The sequence below is a fragment of the Ammospiza caudacuta genome, chromosome 3 (genome assembly GCF_027887145.1).
Source record: "Ammospiza caudacuta isolate bAmmCau1 chromosome 3, bAmmCau1.pri, whole genome shotgun sequence".
In the NCBI taxonomy this organism is placed as follows: domain Eukaryota; kingdom Metazoa; phylum Chordata; class Aves; order Passeriformes; family Passerellidae; genus Ammospiza; species Ammospiza caudacuta.
Window position 1 is genome coordinate 8,390,244 of NC_080595.1, and position 22,788 is coordinate 8,413,031.

Genomic DNA, 22,788 nt, shown 5'->3' on the forward strand with positions numbered 1-22,788 from the left:
ATGCACTTCAAGGTTCCTTGCAATGCAAAACATTCTGTGGTTCCATAACAATATAAAATGGATCAGATTGACACTTGACACAGGTCTTTTAAACCAGGTAACTATGCCCACATTGCTATATGCATTAAATGACAGAAACCCAGTAATGGTATGCTTCCCAAAGATCCCTTTTACTGCAAAAGTTACTGCTGTCCTTCATAAAATGAATTATCTTCATTTTGCTGCTGTCCTGTTTAAGACAAGTAAAACATGCTAGTATGCCATAATCTAAAACTTAAGCCAAAGGATTGTGGAAAAACCTCAGGAAGACAGTAAGCTTCATGTGAGAAAGCACAAAGTTGTGGATAACCAAACCCTCAAAACATATCTTGACAGAAACATAATACTCCACTTCCTTTGAAAATCAACAAAAACTCTGGGGGAACAGCTCTAGTAATCATCATCATCACCAGTAATATGCAATAATTGCACCACCCATACGTCTCCAAGTGCATCAAACAGTGAGACCTCAGCTTGGTGAGGTTGGGATTCAGGATGTTAGGAAAAACACATTTAAGACAACAACTATGAGCCATAATAGTCCAAATTGAAAAAACAACTGTGGTGTAAAATGAGTAGGATAACTTTATAATAAATAATATTGCTTTGTATTTAGGACAGCCTGGACTACTTTCACTGTCCAAATATTATAAACAACAGCTACTTAGTTACAGGTAATTCTGGTTAAATTGGAGTTTGTGAGGAGCAAGGCAGGAGGTGTACATACAATACAGACTCAGTTTTTGAGGAAGAAATGCTTATTTCTGGAGCAAAAAATAAAACCAAACCTTTTAGCCTATTTTGTAAATGATTGGGTTAAAATGAAGCTAGGAGAAATTATAAGATGGTAAGCACCACAAACATACTGGTTTTAACCTTACACATCAAGATTAAACTTAGAAACAGACAAGATCCCAAAAATGTAAGTTTAGGGCTAAGTTGATGAGATTTAGGCCCTAATAGTGTTAATCAAGTCTGTCCACCCCAAATCCCTGCTTCACTGCTCATCTTTCTAGCTGTGGGAAGCAACTGTGACAGCAGCAAAAGCCACAACAACCAAGTACTCAGTACTGAAATAATCAGGGTCCAGACAGGTCAGCCCTCCTTAGTGCACCTCCAGGTTTGAAAACCTCAACTGTTCCACTCAAATCTCAACATATTATTTCCTTTCAATCCAAATTTGGCAAAAAACCCAAACAAAACCACATAAACTCACTAAATTCATACTCTGATATATCAGATGCTTGGGAAAAAAAATATATCCTTGAATATACTAGAGGAAAAATATTACTAATGATGTCCTTGTATGCAGTGCTTCTCCACTGCATGCTTTGTTCAATGTTTTCAGACAAAATACCAAACAACTTCAACTGTCTGAAATCTGCTGGCTATAGTCACAAGGAAACAGGCAGACTGTCACTTTAAGACATTATGATATTATTTGTTTTGCCACTTTTTTGCTGCACTTCTGCAACCCAACACTAGGAATAGAGAAAGACAAACACTGCGAAGGGAAGAGATGCAGATCATTCTGTTGAAAGCATTTTTTGTCTTGTACAAACAATCACTATTATGTTGCCACTGGAAGATGACCAGTACTAATAAAAAATAACATATTTAGTGACACTAAATAGAAGTAAATAAAAAAATTAATGAAAACATAAAATGGGAACCTACAGGTCTTTACTGTAAAGTGACCTCTGGCACACCACTGATCTTTGGTGGCCGTTTCCAGTGACAACTGGTGTGCACATTTCCTTTCCAAGAATCTCCTCATTATTACCCAAAAACTCTGACACTCAGAACCAGCTCAGGAAGAGAACAGTCTTCTGCTCTGCCAGGAAAGATTACAATGCACAGGAAATTCACAGAAAATGCACAGTATGGTTTCAAACAAAGGTATTTCCCTTGAACTCTAATATAGCTTTTAGATATAAAAATCTTCCACTGGCTATAATGTCCTGACCTGACTTCAAGGCTCAAGCCTATGTTTACTCTTTTACTCTTTTCACAGTTTTGGAGTCAAAGACCATAACCGTAAACAGAAATCTGAAAAAAAAATTTGTTCCATACCTCATTGTGATTCTTGCTTAACCATTCCTTAATAGTGCTAAGGGCAATGACAGCAGCAGGCTCGTTTGGAAAACCTAAAAAAGAGAAGAAATGGGAGATAAATAAAAGGTATAATTTCTTTTACATACAAGACAACAAAAATCTGGGTTGTTTTCCTTCTTATTCTTTAAAATATTTTGGAATTACAGCTGGTCAACTCCCTTCTTCACAGATTTGTATAAAGGTTTTAGGCAACATCTGTTGAAATTTTCCCCAGCTAAATAAATTGAAAATAGACACAACAAGGTTTTATTGGATTTTTTTTTCCTTGACTCTGGTTAAGAGAAGTCCACTGCTCAAGAGAAGAAGAAAGAATAGAGAGCTATCATGCGCCATACTGGACAGGCAAGCATTCAACACATATATCACAGTAACAAATACTGGGCTTACATTTCATGGCAGCAAGAAAAATTCAGACATTTCTTAAGGCATAAGGGCTTTCTCAAGGCTTACTTTTTTAAATCCATCTGTCAGCAAAACCACACCACACTATGACCCCAGTGCCATAGGCCTTATAAAGAGAGAAATGTTTGATTTGGAAATCCCTCAATTTATGACCTGAATCATAACAAACAACTTTGGAAATTAAAGCAGTCATGAAGCATAAGCATATGAACTTAAGACCTTGCGTTGCATGATACATTAGCAATAGCAATTCCCCCCAGCACTAAACAATAACAAAACTCTTTCCAGGGATACAGACTTTTTGCTTTGATGGTTTCTACCTATCAAATCCATGGATGCTTTCATTACTTAGGCTCCTTAATTTAATTTTCCTTTAAATTCGTAACTTGGGGCAGCAAATCGTTTCTGTGAGGATTTAAAAATAAAACCCCATAAGCTGCATGAATCTCTCTCAGTAAGTGAGATTAATAGAACAGGCTTTGAAGAGGTGGAGCTGCAGGCACAGTGGACAAGCAAGCAACAGGGTTAGAAAGAGTCATGAAATTTGGCATACAGTTGTGTAGATACAGCCTTTCTTACATCACCCTTGCACCATAAGCTAAAACACAGATAATGCAAAAAGTTATAAATTCCCAGCTTTTTGACTTATATTTTCTTTAACCCTTTTTCAGAATTTGTGCAATGCAAGATTAGGAAAAAATCCAACCTAAACCAAAATCCCTCCACTGAATCACATTCCCAAAACATCACTTCCTGTAAATTGACTCTGCAAAGATTTGCTCCAGCAGCATGTGTACTCTTCTGAAGTGACAGATGACAACAATTCATCAAGAAAAACAAGCAAAATACTCAGTTTTGGATTATACCAACACTTAGCATGTGTGTCCTTTGAATACATTTCTCAATAAAGCATATTTTTACATAAAAAAAAAACAGTTACCAAGTCCAAGATCGAAAACTAGCTTAGACCCTACAAATGTTACTGTGGATACTTCTCTTGCTGCTGGGAAAATAAATTGTTGTAACATTTAATAATGCTGCTGATGTCATCAAGGCATATGTCTCATGACACCAGCTAACGACCACTAACGAAACCCAGAGCGGGGACTTCCAGCAGCCTCATTTTCATAACACAAAACAACAGAGCTCTAAGCAGACCATCTGCTCAAATTAGTAATATCCTAGCTGACAAACTGGGGCTTTTTCACACAGAAATTCCATACTCTGAGTGTGGTAGCTCTGCCTGGACATAAAATGAACACCGTGCAGAGGGACAAATGCGTATTTCAGACAACTGATATACTATTGTTTATGCACTAAATGGTTTATTTTCAGAACAATGCTCCCTCCAGCAAGATTAACTTTTCAGGCTTGTTTTTCACTCCCTTGCAGCAGGGTAGCTGGCCAAAATGGTGATAAAGCACTGGATATTGTATAGAATCTCTCCATAAATTGTACACTGTTTAGAAAGTGCTGCCATACTAACCAGACTTAAATAGAACCTTATCTAGAAAACTGGTTTTCAATTACTACTAAGTCACCACAATGTAAAGGAAACAGTGCTGCAACCTAAATAAACAGCCTTGAATTCTGTGTGTGATTTCAGGAAATATGTTGAAATCCATCAGAGTATTTTATGATCAGCTACTCCCCCAAAAAGGATCATCTAATTAGCATTTTACACACATTTCTGCAAATTTTAGGGAAAGGATTAACTTACTGACTATATGCAGAAGCAGGATGGAATTAGCCTCCTGTTGCAAACCTTGCACCAGCACAAAAACCCCTGTGTGTCTGATTCTCAAACAGAAAAACATTTTGTTTATGGACTGGGTTAAAGGAAGATAAAGCAAGATGGGATCTGTTAAAACACACTTTTGCATTGTTTTTATCTCTAGCCTACATTTGCCTGCTGGAACATTTCTGGTTTGCTCCCATCTGTACCCCCATCCCTCTTTCAGAGAAAAAGCAATCTCAGGAAGCACGTGGGAATCAAATTACTTGAGAGAAATGAGCTCGAGGTGCCTCACAGTTTACTGACTGCTGGAGCAGCAGCTCAGGCAATTCTGGCTAAAGGCTCAATTTCACAAAAGATAAAACAGGTAAAGTAATGAGTGACACTGGGCCATGTTACTGCAGTGAGTGCTCCTCCAGCATACTGAAAAGGACAAGGGCACAAAAAAGCACACAAGGGCCATGAGGTTCAGGACTTCACTGTGTTTGTCTGCATGGAGAAAAAGAGAGGGTTGGCAGGTTGTATGTCATGGACAGGTGTGTGGGGAAGTGCACAGACCCACAGACACAGGTATCTAACTTGGACTGAGCTTTTTACATTCCCCCCTGCCACAGCAAACACCTTGGCAACATACCCACCCATACCAAAAACCAGGGCAGGCTGTGTCTGCTTCCTGAAGAGCTGCTTCAGCAAGTGACAATTTTACTGCCACCATCTGCATTTTGCAGTGCCAAGTGATCACATCTCACCATCCATTACCAGGATCCCAGCTCCTTAAGTACAGCAAAATCCTGGATATGAGCAGGAGCCACTCCTTTGGTGCCCCTCTGAGCTCAGCAACCACCCTTTACAGCACAGCTTTCATCATCACAGCTGATGGCACAGTGGGTACAAACCTTCTAACTCAGCAGGAACCAGGGTGTGCACCTTGCTACCATCACATAAATGCACCTCATCTGATCTCCACTGCTTTTGGTATGTGTTTGCACGGACACTACCCACAGTGACAGCCTAGGAAAGCTTCCTTTGAGAGGTCTTCAAACTTACAAGATGCTGCAACTCTTCCCAGGGCATTACCAACTTATTCCTGGAAATTGTAACCCTGACCTGTGAAACAGCTGGCAAAGCAAGCCCTAGGCTGTGACAGTCCTTGCAGTCATCATGGCCATAATTTTCCTGCAAAGGTATGATAAAATATGGCAGAATTATTTGGATGGATCTGATATGAAATAAATGTGCTGTTTTAGAGGAGAAGAGTGTGGAGGAGAACTAAGTAACTAGAGATACACACTGATATTCCCATTAAATTTTGTATTTCTTCCCTGGAATGCAACTGGAAAGAACATAAATTGTCCTGTTTCATCAAAGTACACAAAATATGCAGTGAATTCCCTGTTGTTAGACACCCTTGTGTAAATACTCAGTCTTTTGTGCTTGGGGGATTCAATGGAGAAACATTTAATAATTATGAATGTCTTTACTATGCCTAATTCATCTGTGCAATATCAGAAAAACATATACCAGCAGTCCATAGAATCATAGACTATTCTGAGTTGAAATGCACCCACAGGATCACAGAGTCCAACTCCAGCCCTTCGCAATGTTCTTTAAAGCATAACAGAGCAACAAGGGTTTTGAAACACACAACTAACAGAAATCAATTTCAGGGACTCCCAAACTTTATGGAGATGCTGGTAGCTTTATCTGCCTCTTTTACTGGGCTTGATCCAGTCTTACAAAAAATGTCTAACTTACAATCAGGTAATGCCACCTCCCCTTGAAGAGCCCATTAACAAAACACTGGTATTAAGTAATCAAACTTTAATATGACCTACCGGAGGATTAAGATAACAGATTATAACAGGAGGGCTATAATACTAACAAGCAAATGTCAATCCAGAAAAATCACTTCAGTAAGCCACAGTGATAAGTGTTATAATTTGTCAGTTCAACTGAGATAGCTGATGTTTTCTGTAAATCAACTCCTTCTGGTACAAAAAGGTCTCTATCCTTTTTTGCTAGCACAGCCTAAGTGCTAGGCAGGTTTTTATTAATTTAAAATGTTCCCTTCTCTATGGATTCTAAAAGGCTTGTCATGGTCTTATATTCTTATTTGCCAGTTTTAATAGTTTAATTTTGAAGCAAATCATGAAAAGAACCAAATGCACATCAACACAAATAATCATTATGTATTTTCATATTTTCCTCAGAAAAATATCTACACTGGCATATTTGTGCATATATCAAGATGTAACAGTTTGCAGACTGTTCCTGTGTGCTAAAATCAACCCTGAGTCCCACAGCTTAATCAACAAGACTGTTAAAATGGAAAAACTTCCATGTTTTAAATTTATAAATTTGTCAGTATGTTTACAGATATATAAATGATGCTCTCCAAATAGTAGCTTGTCACATTTTTAAACTGGGGGACTGCATTGAAGGCCATCTCTGCAGTCAGTATGACAGGGTATCTCCACCGTGCATCAAGTACTTGCTATGTGGGAATCATCAGCACCAGATGGCACGGAATACAAAGATGCTTTAAAGGAAATAAGTGGGGAAGAAGAGGAAAAAAGGTACTAAGAATTTATTCTATACATGTTCTGAAACCTGATATGATTATTGGTACTGCAAATACCTTGTGAATCGCAACCAACACATAAATAACTGCACTTCATTATGGCCATGTGGGTTAAGGCCAGCTATTGACAATGCAGATAGTGCTTAGGACAACAAAAGAGAACAAATGAGATGCACAGCCCAGCACGCCTGAGGTAGGGTTAACTCAATACATCCACTTGTCCTTCAGCTGTGAAATAAACAGAATAATCCTGCAACTGATCCCATACAATCATCTTGTCAGAGATGTATTTTAGTAGTCAAAATTAATTCACTCATGAATTCATGCTGATTCCCATTACCATGGTAAATCCATTCTGTTTGGAGAGAGATGATAGTATTCTACCAAAAAGCTTATTGTCTTGCTATTCTTGAGCTTTTTGCTTTTTTCACTCACTCTTCTTTTTCTTTTTTTTTAATAATCATTGTCACATAGTGATTGGTTAATCAAGCTAAGTTCCTACCTTGATCATTTTTGTGGACTCTCATAACTTGGAAAGAAAGTACCCTCATATGGATCAGCTATGTTGAAGACTAAACTAAAGAGCCATGAATCTTCTGCTAAATAACCTACCTTGCCTTATTGAACTCATTCAGCCAGAGAAAACCTTATTTGCTGTCCACTCAAAAACTAACTTTAAGTAAATGGAATTAAGTACTGTGAAAAGCCAGTAACCTTTCTGTTACCCCAAGAAACAAAGCCACACCAATTCACTGTACCCTTCACAGACTGAGCTACACTAATTAATTATCTTTCATGTAAAATAAAGAAGGGGGAATAGGAAATCTTCAAAATGCATAAAGAAAACATTATTCTGAAGAAATCATTATACACTTCTCAATTGCTCCTAAGAAAGGTGCAAACCTTTGAGGTGAAAAAAATTCAGCAGCAACAGAAAACCACATGCAGTTCAGAAGAATCATTTCCACTTGCATTCAACTGACATGACAGATGCAGCTGGTGGAAGGTGGTTAATAAAGAACCTCACAAGAACTTTTCTGCCCTTATACAGAGACACTAAGCTGGTAGAGAATTGAAATAAGGGAGAGCCTTTCTTAATTTGCAGAAGTGCACTGACTAAGACAGGGATCCCTGGTTAAGTCAGTCAGGGTCAATGCTGGCACCAGGGAGCATGATGGAACTCACACAAGCCAGCAAAATCAAGACAAGCTGGAGGTCAAGACACATGGACTGTCTGGGTAACAGGGCTTGCTCAGCCTTGGCTTGTCAGAAGAGGTGCCCAGGGTGTGCTGGCTGAGAGTGGCCTCCTGTGCAATCAGCACATCAACTCACCTGCACCATCTGCCGCTCAGGTGCTTTTCTGTTCCATTCTACATCTGGGCTCAGCTTAGGGATGCAGCTGGAAGTTGCCAAAAGGTGGCTACAGTGCAAGACAAACTAGGTCACAGCTGTTCTCTCTGAAATACGCAATATCACACCATGCTTCACTTCATGCTCTGCCATGTTGGTATCATTGGAAAAATACCTGCCCTATAACTGTGTTAAAAGTGCCAGCTGAGCAGAGACACACACTGTAGTCATGTAGGTCATGTGAACAGAGGCTTGCACCAGTAAGTCTAAAGATTTCACTGAAGAAAAAATACATTTCAAATTTACTGCGTTGTAATTTATTAACATTGGAGGGGGGACAAATGTTTAGTGAAAATGCGTTTACCTTTGGACTACTGAGGAGGAAGAGTGCTCCCCTGCAAGTACCTTACTGCAAGAAATATCATAATGCCATTCTGAAGGAGAGTTGTATGTGTGTAAGAATTTCATTTTTCCGCAGTAGTAGTAGATTCTTTTTATTAGAAGTCTAGGTTTTGGCTTCACTTTTCCAGCATTTGTAAAGGAGTATGCTTGCAGGGAATACATCACGGAGAAATGGATTCTGTACCAGTCTTGTGAAAAAACACAGCAAGCAATACTTGGAGACTCTGGAAATCAAAACTGCTTTGTAGCTGTGGTGTTTACTGTGCTGTGTGATGGAGCTTTTCTGTCTGTCAGGGAATTTCTAATGCCCAAGCAGAAAATTAGGCTTCAAGATGAGCACAGTAGGGGAAAGATCAGACAGACACCAGTGCAACACTGAAAGCAAAAAGATCTCACTGCTCTTGCCATTAGCATTCTCCTATGGGAGGAGAAAGCCTACACAAGGCAAGTGGAAGATATAATCATGCAGGTAGTTTTGCAATTATAAAATCTGCCTATGAGGGTGCATATGCAATGTCTGTGTAAACTATACAGCTGTTTAAACACATGTATACAGCTGTTCCTAAGCTCAAGCACATCATTCTCCTTTAAATACACTTCATACCATAACCAGAATTGCTATTCCAGAAACAAACCTTGTACAAAGAAATGTTAATTGAAAGAGATCTCAAAGTGCACATGAGCCTTCTAATGCAGAGTATTAAATCTTTTCTTTTGCCATATATAACAAGCAAGTTGGGTTTAAGGGTGGCAACATAATACAGCCAAAGTAATTTGAAACAAAGCGTAAAGCACTACTCAGCTGTGAAATCTCCCATCATACACTGAATTGCACAGCAATGGGATATTGGCCTCAGTCTAGTAACAATTCCAACATGGTTAAATATTTATTCTACCCACTGATTTAAATAAAAATACCCTGTTGTTCTCAAGTGTAGCAAAGCGTAAGGAATCAATCCTACCTTCCTAAAGTATCTCGCTAATGCCACAGGAGATAAAACCCAATCAAACCAACGCCCGTGCACCCACACGCTCTGAATTCCACTTGAAACTGGAATTTGCTCTTGGAACGTGTGGTGCAGGGCATTGGACCCCCTTAACCTACACTGACACCATTCCCAGGCCCCCCTTGACACACACAGTCTCCAAGCACCAAGGGATGATCTGTTCAGCAGTGGGAATAAAGTAATGATTCTGTACCTTGCCAAGCACTGTTCCTCATGGCATGCTGCTATTGATTGCAGGCTCTAATTGAAGGCTTATCTGAAGTAGAGATATTCTTGATGTGCCACCAACTTACTACTAATATGTCTGCCACCATAGGCCAGGCAGGGTGAGAAGGGGTAGGAATTGCCATGAGAGGCTCACTCCTCTTGCTGAGGGATCTTTATGCAGAGAGTGGGAGCCAGGAAAATGCTCTGAGGAGCAGCAGATTGAGGTGGAGGAAGAGGAGGAGAGGCAGGGAGCGTGGAACCTCTTGTGCAAGATGGGGAGTAGGATTTTGGGAAGAAGGGCTGAATGTTAGAGAAAATACCAGGGCTACCGGCTTTGCTGGAGCTTGTTGTCATCTCATTGCAGGGGTTCCATGCTGTTGTCTCCTACCACAAAAGTTCCAGACCTTCCTGGTGTTTCTCCTGGGCAGCTCCTCAGAGCACTGACTCTTTCTTCTCACAAAGCAACCACTGGCCCCAGTTCCCTTCTCACCCAGCCACCCCACTCTTTTATAGCATCTTCTTCTCACTGGTTACAGCTGGGGCCTGGTAAAATCAGGCCTGCTCCTAACCTTTGATAATTGGCCCAGCTGCAACTCCTTAGGGGTGAGATTACTTTCTACACCATCTTTATTTTCTTATATTCTATCCTCCTACAGGAGCTCTCAGTACTTTGTCTCGAATAGGCATGACAAGAATTACAAGAACTAGGGGAAACACATGCATGTAATGGACATAGGCCACCACAGCAAAATGAAGGAAAATGGCAGCACAGAAAGTCTGAGGAACTTCAGAGGAATGAAACATGCACAGGCAATAGTGAAAAAAAACCACAAAATCACATAAAGAACACAGAGAGAATTGCCAGCCCAGCTCTAGCCCTTAAATCACTTCCACCATGTTCAATTGCTTCAGCAGATGCAAGACAAAGACCACGCTGGGTTATCTAAAACCAACAGAGCTTTTGGGGAAGGCCATGCCTGTACAAGAACAAACAAAACTATCTGACATTATTTCTACTGAAGCACTGCTCTTATCTCCTCTCCAAGGGAAATCAAAGATTTCCTAAGAGCACATAATCAGCTGAAACAATATATACTTACTCCTTGTAAAAGAAAAAAAAAAAAAAAAAGGAAATAAAATTGTTCTTTTATCTTTTTTCCCAAAAGACATATGAGGAAGAAAGTTATAGGGCAGGTTGGGTGAAAAAGCAGGACACTATGTCTGGCCCATTTAATCTACTTAGTTTAGTCTTTTTAACAAAAACATTATTGATTTTTGGTTTGACTTTATTATTCACACTGGGGATTTTTTTTCAATTTTTGCCTCAGACTGCAGTAAACCATAATAAAGGGTCACACCAGCAGCTATTGTATTCAGGAAATCTACAACAATTCACACCTGAAATATTTCCATCTAATGTGGAGTTCAAAAATGCCAGTACACTCGGGAGGAACAGAGAAGGGGTGCATTCTAAATTTGATGTTTAATGGCTTGTTCTTCACCCTGCAGAAAGGCAATTCATGCTACTTGAACACATACTACATGCTCACTGATAAAAAAAGTGCTTGTGCAGGTTGTTGGACTTGATGCATCATTGCACTAGCTCAACAATTTTATGCATTAATTTTTTAAGAGAAAGAATTTTTTCCCCTTGCCCAGTTGCTGCTTTCTGTAGTAGTCATTTCTGAAGTAGTCATTTCCGTGGTAGTCATTTGCCTGCCAGAGGTCAGCTCCACATATCCTTCTTTTGTGTCCTGCAAGGGCCACAATGTGCCTTATTTGCTTTTATGTTCCTGCATCTATCAGCAACTAGCCAATCTACACTATTTATCTTCATTTCAGGATGCATTGCAGCAACAACTTTTTAAACAAAAACTACAAGGAATCCACTAGCACCTCTTAAACCTTCCCCCAAAGCTGCAGTGAAAAACCTTTCTGCATGTTCTGAGATTACAGCACTATACACAACAGATAAAAAGCAGTTGGAAGACTGTTAAAGTTTGGAATAATGGGAAAAACTGGCTTAAAGCAAGAGTAAGGAAAGATTGAAATTTAAAACTCTGATTTCAGCAAACCTGCCTGGTTAAAATTGTGCATTACACACTTCTGATGCCCTTAGCAAGGTCTCAAATGCTAAAGAGTGTAAAAAAAAATTAATGGGTAAAATATTAAAATAACCTTCTGTCTTATAACACCCGCATCAAAACACTTTTGATTAACAATCCCCCCAAGAAGCAGTTGCTTTCTAAACCCAATACTGGTAGCTGATCAACAAAATAATCCAGACCTCATCAGATAATTCAGGGTTTCAAAAGACCACAGTATTAATTGTTAAACAAATTTTTGTTACAAATACCATTTCTCCTAACATCTCTGATTTGCATTTCACTCACAATTATGCTTTTATTGAGTCTTGCATTCTTCAATCAAAAAGGAAATTAAATAACCAGTCAATGGCACATGCAATTCCAGAAACTCAAATCCAATTTAGTCTTGATATGAACTGTTTTAAGTAGCATTTTCAACATGCAATCTGGTTAAGTTGCCAGTGTATTGTTGGGGTTTTTAAATTTTATTTTTAAATAATTGTATGAGCAAACATGGGCTGATTTAGAAGGAATGGGATTTCCTAGCCTTCAGAAAGATGTAACAAACATCAAAATTTCTGGTTAGACCAACAGCAGTAAATCCAGCCTTAAAGTAAAATTATTCAGTTTTGTGAGATGCCACTTTTCAGGGGGAAACATAAAGCCCAAACACACATATTTAGCAAGTAATTTTGAACAATATTCAAACTGAAACAGGGTAAAAAGCAATGACAGAGCAAATGATAATTACCGTAGTCAGAAGGAATGTCTGGATTTGAAACAAAAGAACCAGCGCTATGGTTGGTCAGATCAAGCAGTGCAGGATTTGGAAGACTGAGAAATCTCTCTTGTCCAACAATGCAGTACAAATAAGAACCTGATCTGGACAATTTAAATGTAAATTTCTTACTACCTGTCAGACAAGTGAGATTTAAAGACATCCACTTAAAAACCCAGGCATCTCCAGACCCAGTCTTAAAGTGAAAATAGACCTGACACCTCAATTTCCATCTAAATGTGGCCATGAGGCTGCAAAGGGGTCATGTGGGCGGGGCAGGCCCAGATAAGGAAATGGGAGGATGGCCAAATTCCAAATATGGTCATGTGGGAGGGGCATGCAAAAAAGTCATGTGGGGCATGCCCAAATAAGGAAATGTGGGTGTGTCCAAATGCCAATTATGGTCATGTGGGCATGGCCAAATTCCACATATGGTCATGTGGGGGACCAAATTCCAAATAGGGTCATGTGGGTGGGGCATGCCCAAATATGGTTGTGTGGGCATGGCCAAATTTCAAATATGGCCACATGGGAGTGGCCAAATGCCAAATATGGTGATGTGGGCAGGGCCGAATTCCAAATATGGTCATGTGGCCGGGGCATGCAAAAAAGTCATGTGGGGCATGCCCAAATAAGGAAATGTGGGTGTGACCAAATGCCAATTATGGTCATGTGGGCATGGCCAAATTCCAAATATGGTGATGTGGGCAGGGCCAAATTCCAAAAATGGTCATGTGGGCGGGGAATGCCCAAATACAGAAAGTGGGCGTAGCTAGGACCCAATAAGGAAATGCCTCTGGGAAACAGGGCATCCCAGGCAAATTAGCAGAAGGGATATGGAAAAGCATTAAATGCGTTGCATGGAGAACCCACATTGATTGTTAAACAATGAGGCAAATGAGGGGAAATAGAAGATTTTTAATTGGGGGATATGTAAAAAGAAGTTGTCGATTCAGAGAAGGTTGTTACCTCACCAAAAATAATGTTAGACTTAGAATCAAGCTTAGGGAACAGTTTAGTCAGTGTGATTTCCATTAATTTTATCAAAGCGTCCTCACTACACATACAATTACACTCAAGATAGTTCACTTTATCATGACAGCTGCACATCTGCAGATTGTGAAAAATACCAGTGCAATGTTGACTTGGGTTGGGATTATTTCAGTGAATTACTGGTATGCAGACAGTAGCCTCCAAAGCTCAGTTTTCCTCTAATCTCTGGGAACAGAGATCAGTTTAAAAAAGCCCTAAAACTGCACAAAGAATGGAAAGTTGTATTATGTATCAATGCATGGGTCAAAATCTAGAAATAGAATAACAGTACCTTGGAGTGAGGGGGAAAAAAGAACCAGAAACAGTTTTGCAAGTTCCTCTTGCAGGAGGTGGGAGAAAATTGGGGAGTGAGGGTGTGATGTTGAGCCTGGGAAAGGTGAGGTTCCAGGAAGACCTTTGCATCTCACTAGGTAAATCTAATTTGAGTGACAATACGCTAAATTAATTTTCCCCAAATTAGGACTGTTTTGCCCATTATGGTACTTGGCAAATCATCTCCCTGTCTTTATCTTGGTGCACATATTTCCTCATCCCCTCCTGTCCTGCTGAGGAGGAAGAGAATTAGGCCAGTGGCTGGGTGGGCATCTGTCAGCCAACATCAAGTCACCATACAACCACAGATTCCTCTGCCATAAAACATTTTACATGTTCTACTCTTTTTTCTTCACCAAAACACACAACTTGAAAGCCTGCAAAAAGAAGTCCCAATCACATGCAAGAACAAGTCCCAATCCCAGTAGTCACAGTAACTACTAGGAGACAGAAAAAGAATAACATATACAAAGTTTGAGGTGTTATGCCACTGAAAGTCTGAATATTATTATTTAAAAATATTACAAAGAGGAAAGGCATAGTTTCTATATAAACCATTTTAGAATAAGTAAAAAATAAATTATACTAGCACTAGTAATGGGGGCTAATCAAGCTGTGTTGAAACCACTGTATAACCAGCAGTCTTAACTTAAAAGTATTCTAGGACTAGAGAAGTGAAGTGGTGGGCATCCAAATGAAACAACGATCTCTAAACTTCAGAAAGGTTAAGGAAGAAGGATTTGTATTTCTTAGAAAATAGGAGATTACAATTAAACCTCTGTGAAATAAAATAGTTTGAAGAAACCAGAAGACTAATTGCTGCAGGTTATCTGAGTTCATGCAAGCACCAAAAGTCAAATTAAGACATCCCCTCTCCAGCAGGAATGTGAAGAAAAACCCTCTAAACTGATTGAAAGAGCAGGAAGAAGGAAAGAATGTTAGCAGTCAGACATACTTTTGCAAGCAGTTTACAAACTGCTTAGAACACATTTGAAAGAGCTTGTGTGCAATAACAGAGTTAAGGGAGGAAACAATGAATGTGTGAGCTTCTGGGGCATTTATTGGGCTAAAATTTTAACATCAATTTTGTTTCTCATGATTTTCCATCAAATTCACCATCTAACTATCTCATGTGCTGCATGGGATAATACCACCAGAAACACACCAAAAAAGAAGAGATGCTTTGAAAGGATCAAAGTACTTTTGAAAATCCAGTAAACAAATAACAAAAGGCTACAATCCATTTGGAGCAAAGAAAATTCAGAATGTGGAAAAACATTACCTTCTAAATCCAGTTCTAAGAACTGAAGGTGAACTTGTCACACCCTTGTTCCCCCAGGATGATACTGTCTTAAGCACTGAACATTATAGACAGATAATTCAGGATTGGACTGAAGCCCATGATTATCTTCTAGCATTTACTGTGTGGATATTTCGATTTATCATCGAGAAAAAGAGAATTTCATCATCAGTCCTGACATTTTTGGGGAAGAGAGCAGCCTTACAATTTAGAGATCTGTAGACATTAATGTATTTAGTAGGCAGTGACAAAAACAAGCAATAAATACCAAGTAACCTAAATAGCACAGATCATACATTAAAAGTTACAAAATTAAGGCTACACATGAAATTCAGACAGAACCATTTTGTTTAGTAAGTAGAAAATCAGTGAAATATGTTGACAGTAAGTCATAAAAACAAATAATAAAAATAAGTAGATTAAATAAAACTGTGGAGGTAAGGGAAAATTTAAGACATCAAGAATGATAAAATGTGGAGCCAAGGCTGAAATTTATTCAGTACAAATATCAAGGTGACCTCTTGCTAGCAGAAAGCTTTGATACCATGAAACTTCAATAATTTGTGGAAATTGGTCAATCAAGCAGACATAACTTGTTATCAAATCCAATTTTTTAAAAGTAGATAATTTCTTGAAATCATATGCAATTTTAAATTAATATACTTTTATGAACTTTAAGCCTATATTTTATTGGCATTAGTGCTGATGGAGAAATGTTTCTATTTATTCCTTTTCAGAAAATGCTCAGCTTAGTTAAGGTCAGCATAAATGCCATGTAATCAACATGGAAAACTCAGCAGAAGGTCAATGACTAGGAAAGAGTCTTGAAAACATGGGACAAGTTAAGAAAGGATTTGGAAGCTAATTCTTTACCCTCAAATGCCTCAAATTCCACAGCCAGAACACCACTGACTGCCCTTAGCAAGACAATTTTGAATATGCTGTCATTATTAAAGAAATTCAAGGCCAGAGTAGTTACATATTCCCACATCACTTGTGTACAACTTTGGAAAATACCAACTGAAAATATTTGTGGGGAGTTGCACTCAAACTTGTCAGTTGTACATTCTCTAACTCTTGGCCACCCATCAGGGTAACTACAGTCACTGCCTCTGGTTACGGATAGTCAATAAAACATTGACAACTACACCACACTACACAACTGAGACAGGTATAGGATACCATAACATGAAATCCTCATTAGGAATGACATGGAAGCAAAGCCAATATGCATTCTCATTACCTGAATCATGGCTAGCAGCTTTGATTAAAAGGGAGCTTTGAATCTCACTGTTTTTTTTGGGGGGGAAGGGCCTACTACACATCAGTGATTCATTGCTTTACTGAAAACTATTAAATTGTAGCTTATAATGTTGATAGCAAAATACAACAGAAGATTTCTAAGGCACTGGCTGGCATGGCCAGCACGTAAATAGCATCACTTGTTTCATCCATATTGTTTCTAGTACTGTGAAAAAACTATCAGGTTTCCTTCCTTTTTCACTTTGTAAACTAGGCAAAAAGGGAAAAAGAATCTCTTAAGCAGTGCCAGCTTAACAGCAGAATTGTTCTTTACTCTCATTCCTAAAGACAGGAAAAACCACCCTGAAAACCAAACCAAACGGAGAAGGCTACAACCAACTTGCAAATACAACTCAAAATGCCACATGACATGTTGCTAATAGCACTAGGCTAAAAAATAATGTTCTGGCCTCCTAACAGTCAGCTATAGCGAGCTTACTGCTACAACAAAAAGAAGAGTTAAAAACCTATCAGTGGCAGAATGTTTAGCACCTATTACAGACACAAGTGTAACTACCTAGTGGTAATTAAGGGCATAAGAGAATGACTAATGCTCTGAATCCATAAAAGTGCATTGGTTTGGAAGCTATTATGATTGCACTGTCTGCAGCTCACAGCCTACACTGGGCAATTTACAGTGATAAGCATTCTGCATAAAACTGATACTCCATTCTTCCAGCACTGGATAATGAGCTGGTACATAAAGCTGAAACTACACACCACACACTGGTCACCACTTGAACAGTCCATTTACTCTCCTCCTAAGGATGCACCTGTTTTACCTAATCTTAAATTCCACATATTCCTATGCTGTGTTTTTCTCATCAAAATGCTAAACACTTCATGTGGTGTCTTTTGTGGTTTAGAAATAGGTTTTTGTTCAGCAAAACTGAGAAACAAAAAAAATGGATGAAGAACATACAGTACTGGCTGGCTGGTAGCTAGAACAAATGCTGACATTTATATCAGCTCTTATTTAGCTCAGGGGTTTCTGAACCAGGCCTTCTCCATGAACAAGTGGCATAAAATTATGCACATTGAATAGCACATTTCTCAATGAGTGACCTAGAAGTGCTACTCCACTGGACTAGGCAACCCAAAATTTGGTTTGTAAGAGAAAAAAGTCACAAGGTATGATGAAATATTATATTTTCTATATGAGATACTCCCTGAAAATGAAGGTTTAATGTTTGTATTCCAGAGAGAAATGAAACAGAAGGGGGCAAAAATTCCTCCCCTGCCACAGCATCGCATACAAGAAATTGTTACCCTTTAAATTATACCATATTTCTGCTAAAGGGTTCTTTCAAACATCAGAGAGAGAAGGGGGGCAAAAATGATATGCTGCATTGTCCAAAACTAAATTGGAAAATGATAGATACAGATTATCATCTAGTAATTTATAGGAAAGCAAGTACTTTCATTCTTTTGTATATAAGTAATATACTGAAAGGAATAAAAGAGATTTACAAATTGTTTACAAATGAAACTTTAAAGCAATGTTCTTTTCAAGGGGCTAGATACTCACACAAGAAAAAATAAGATAAAGTCTTCCCTGCCCAAATCAAATATTGTTAAAAAGGTACAATGCCTTGGACTAGATTTCTCCTCTGCAGAGCTCAATGCAGTTATTCAAAGTGAATAGAATCAACTACAAAAAACACATTTATTCCTCTTGATATTTCACAGCTAGTGCAAATCACCATGGCTTCTCTGAAATCAGTGTACTCCAACATTAACTTAGTTCTGTTTCCATTTAGTTACCAGATGGAAACCTAAAATCATAGCCATAGATAGAAAAAAGTACATTAGTAAGTAAAGAACATTACTGTGAGTACTGCTATGAGTAGGCCAGTTAAAGGAGTCCCATATTCCCCATGTAACTCTAGAAGCCACACAGCTGCTGCACAATCCCAAGAAACAGATAAGAAGAATGAAGAAAGTTAAGCAAACATCTACCAAAAGTCCCAAAGTTCTCTACACAGCTGTCAGAGTAAATAATTTTCTTTAGGCTGCCATTGTTTTCCTTTCCATCCGGAACCAGCTTACCTCCTGTTCCCTGGGACAAAATCAGAGTCTGTGGGAAGCTATAACCACTTAGACCTGCCAGCAATATTAACAGAACCATGCAATGGCTTGGGTTGGAAGGGACCCTTTTACAATCTAAACTTCAACCTCAAATTTTTGCTGTTTTTTGCAGTAGCCGTAACACATCCTGCCAAACCAAGGAGTTCCCATGCGATCAGGCACAAAATCACTCCACAAACACAGTTCAGGTTGTTCCCTCTTCAAGGCAGGAACTTGTAAGCCACTGTGACTTTTCCTCCTGAGGGCTTACCCAGGAGCTCTGTGTCCCACATCAGTGATGGATGAGGGGTTGGGATGCTCTCAATAACCTTTCTCACCCCCGCCAAGCCCTCTGAGAGGGAGCAGTTTGTTTATGGGTGGGGCTGGTGACAGGCACAACAACAAGTCCCCTCATTCAGTCAAATGGGTGAGTTGAAGGATTAGTCTGTCATGCCAGCACAGGGCCTCATTTTTCTTCTGTGCTACGTGGGTCACCCCCTTCCCACAGCCTGTATTTGATCATGATTAATTCGTCAAGGCTGGCTATAGCATGGAAATGAAGAAATGGATTGCCAATTACAGTTATCTTCTCGCAGAACACCCCTTGAACCAGTCCTTTCCTGCAGTAGTGACAGCTCAGAAATAAACCAAAAGCAGCTCTATGGAGCAGCAGCCTGACCCAAAGTGTGTTTTAAAGCAGAAGGTGACTTCCCCCTGTCCAAAACAAGCTCCACAGTGTAAATGGGTGACTTCTATCCTGCCTGCCTGGCAGGTACACAAAAAGCCCACTCACACTTGTTTTTGTAGTCACCTTGTTCATACGTGCTCAATTTCTGACTTAACACTCGTCAACAAGAAGGTGCACATTTGTTTCTGTGAGCCTCACCCTGAATAAACCTGAAGGGGAATTTAATATGTATACAATTACTGCCAAGTAAACAAAGCTAGCAGTGATTCTGCTCTGCACAGAAGCTCTGGAAAGGATTTCAACTTTCTCCCCAGCAGTACTCACAGAAAGGTAAATTCTGACTCTTGCTGCATTTCCTCTGCAAAAAGCCTTATGTGTTCTTACTAGCTGTGTAATATTTCATCCATACAAGAAACTAGCTTAAACTGAATAATCAGATTCTGATTGATTAATTAAACAGGAAACAATTCCACAACAACCTGATATTTTATGAATAATTATCAATATTTGAGAAATAACACTGCAGCCCTGGTAATGCATGCAATCTGTTTAAATCATTGATACACTCACCAGCTAGTTACTTGAGTTGCATAAATTCAAAGTATGTGTATAAATCTAACTTTTTATTACCTCAGAAATAACTAGTTAAAAAGAAAATCCCTTTTACTAGAAAAAGAAAAAAATCAGAGCATTGTAATAGATGCTTCCTTCCATTGTTGTAATTCACAGTACTTTATTTTCTGGCACATCACACCTTGAGACAGAAGACAGGTGAACATTTTGCCAACATGTGCAGCACACAATAGCTTTAAATACATTCCCAAGATAAAAAGACACAACTAACTCTCTTCCAGGCCCAAGGTGGCCCTCCATTAACCCAGCTGCCAACACGATCTGCAGTGTGCAGAGCTGCAGAATACATCTTATAAACAGGATTTTGGCTTAGGAACAGGATTAGTCATTCACTACACAGAACCTTTCAGCTCTGCTATTCTGCCTCAGTGGCAGTTGCCCTTTCCAGTGATATATGGCAGCATCACAATTTAACAAAGATGCAGGGAAAAGGACAACACAGTGAACGACTCTCAGAGCCAGAGATGCCTTTAGCTTGACTTTCAGGTACTTTGATGAGACTCAGAGTAGCAGGTCAATTCTGTTGATCCTTACTTTCATTTCAGGAGAAAGATATTTGCCCTTGCAGCAATGCATTTTTACCTCTCACAATCCACTTAAGAGTCTCTATATTCTCACACACCCTTCTTCCAAACTTCTTGGAGTGACCAAAGTTAAGAATGAGAGATGACTTTGGTAATGTAAATTATATATATGTGGTGACTTTCTATGTTTGTACTGGAGTGGTATTAAGGGTCTCCAACACTGACTAGGACCATTACAATAGATATTGCATAAATAAACAGTAAGAGATAATGTCTGCTATGGAGAATAAAAAGTAGCACAAATAAGGCCCAGCATCACAATATTCTGTGTCCAGATCACAGATAGACCCTTTGCACTAAAAACTGAGGAATTAATGGGAAACAGAAGCTGTTTTCCTGAGGCATTTACTATCAAATGCAGTCACAGAAGTTCAAAAAGATACCAAAGGTCAACACCTTTGTGGTAAAACTATTTGATATATGTGACACCAAAAATATTACTCCTACTCAACTTCAGTGTGTCAGGGCTTTCAAAACCTCTGCAAGGACACACAAAGACTTGCACTATTCTCCTGTCCTCACAGAATGAGTTTCAAGCTGTGAGTGGGACTGAGCTGAATACAGTCAAAATCACAGGATACCTCAGGCTGAAAGGGAACCACGAGGATTATTGAGCCAGACTCCCTGCTCCTCACAGGACTACCTAAAATTAAACCATGGGAACCATGCTCATCAGGTTTCATGGCAGCTTCCTTCTGTTTACATTTGTAAACTCCAGATAAAATAATTGCATGGTATTAAAAGGAATAGAAATCTTGCCGTTGGTGAGCTTTTTCTAGCTGCCAAAGTATACAGAACTTGGGGTATAACTAAGATTACATGCAAGACTAGTTAAGCCAGAGTGCACAGGTAAATGAAATCACTGCTAAGCGCTAAAATGTGGGAAGGCATGAAAAAGACATTATTATAATGACTGTGTTTTCACACTACATCTAATAGTGACTATGGTCAAAAGACACCCAAAGCAACACGGCAGAATTCACTAAAGGATTTGCCTCCAGTTAAGTTTTAAAGACATGTTCTTTCCTGAGGCAAGGGGCAAGATAACATCAAAGAAAAAATTTGGATAGCAATAATTGGGCCTTTTGCCAAGAAATATTTTATACTCCATGTATCATCTTAATGCAATGTCTCTAGGATGAGGTCCACATAGCTTTATTTTCTTACTTCAATTCATTTCTTAACACATTAGCTTCAAAGAGCTTTAGCTTTTCCAGAGTGTAAAGGCATAGAACAAACACATCAGATTATCATGCTGACATCAGCCAAGAAAATTTAGAAAAGAGAATTAAGTGATTCTGTTGGTATACAACAATATAGAGCTTTAACTTGCATCATGGTAGTTGAGACATTCCTAGCTCTTTGAATAGAAAACCACAAATATGACAGCAAATAATATAAATGATCAGCTGAAGCCTTATTTATAATTTCTGCAATATGCATTCTGGATACCAGAGAACTTTTCCAGCTTATTTATGCTTTACAGAATAGTTACCTGACAAAAAAATAATAATACAAAAAGTGAAAGGAAAAAAGGGGAAAGTGCCCAAAACTCAACATGTTTTTGAAGCCTTTGGGGATGTTCCTGGCTTTTCCTCAGGAATCTGGAGATACCAACAGAGCTCATGTAAAGCAACTTGAGCCAGGCTAGTAGCTTCAAGGTACAAAACACTGTGACATAAGAGCAAGAGAGCACACAATTGTTTCTTGCAGACTAGAACCCAGGCAGTGAGGTTAAAGAGGCTGGGCAGCTGCAAGGTTTAAAGGTGTGATAATATAATTATATATATATATATATATAATTATATATATATATATATATATATATAATCTAAATATGGCTGAAATAAAAATATAATTTTAAGAAGAAAAAGTAACTACATGGACTTTTATTTCTTCCTAAGGAGAACAGAGAAAAGTTTAAAAGAGATGCCATGAGGCAAGTGACTATTTAGTCAACAGTCTAAGATTTCAAAGGGGAATTTTTAAGGACAGTCACTAAATGCCATTTTCATGAAGGACAGGATTTGTCCTCTGGTGTTCAGGGGAAATGCTGCAAATTGGAGCAGTCAGCAAGACCTTCAGAATAGATAAAATTCTAGATAGTCAAACTACATTATCCATAAAAAGCTAATTTCCACTGAAA

The 22,788-nt window shown here is 38.8% G+C and overlaps 1 protein-coding gene across 4 annotated transcripts in view; it reads right to left on the reverse strand.

Annotated features, from left to right (window-relative positions):
- Nucleotides 1-22,788, reverse strand: part of MACROD2 (mono-ADP ribosylhydrolase 2) — an 846,867-nt gene that overhangs the window by 246,522 nt on the left and 577,557 nt on the right. For all 4 annotated transcript variants that reach the window (XM_058802883.1, XM_058802881.1, XM_058802884.1 and 1 more), the window contains one exon: nt 2,113-2,186. In XM_058802883.1, coding sequence (XP_058658866.1) covers nt 2,113-2,186 — 74 coding nt within the window. The remainder of the gene's footprint in view (nt 1-2,112; nt 2,187-22,788) is intronic.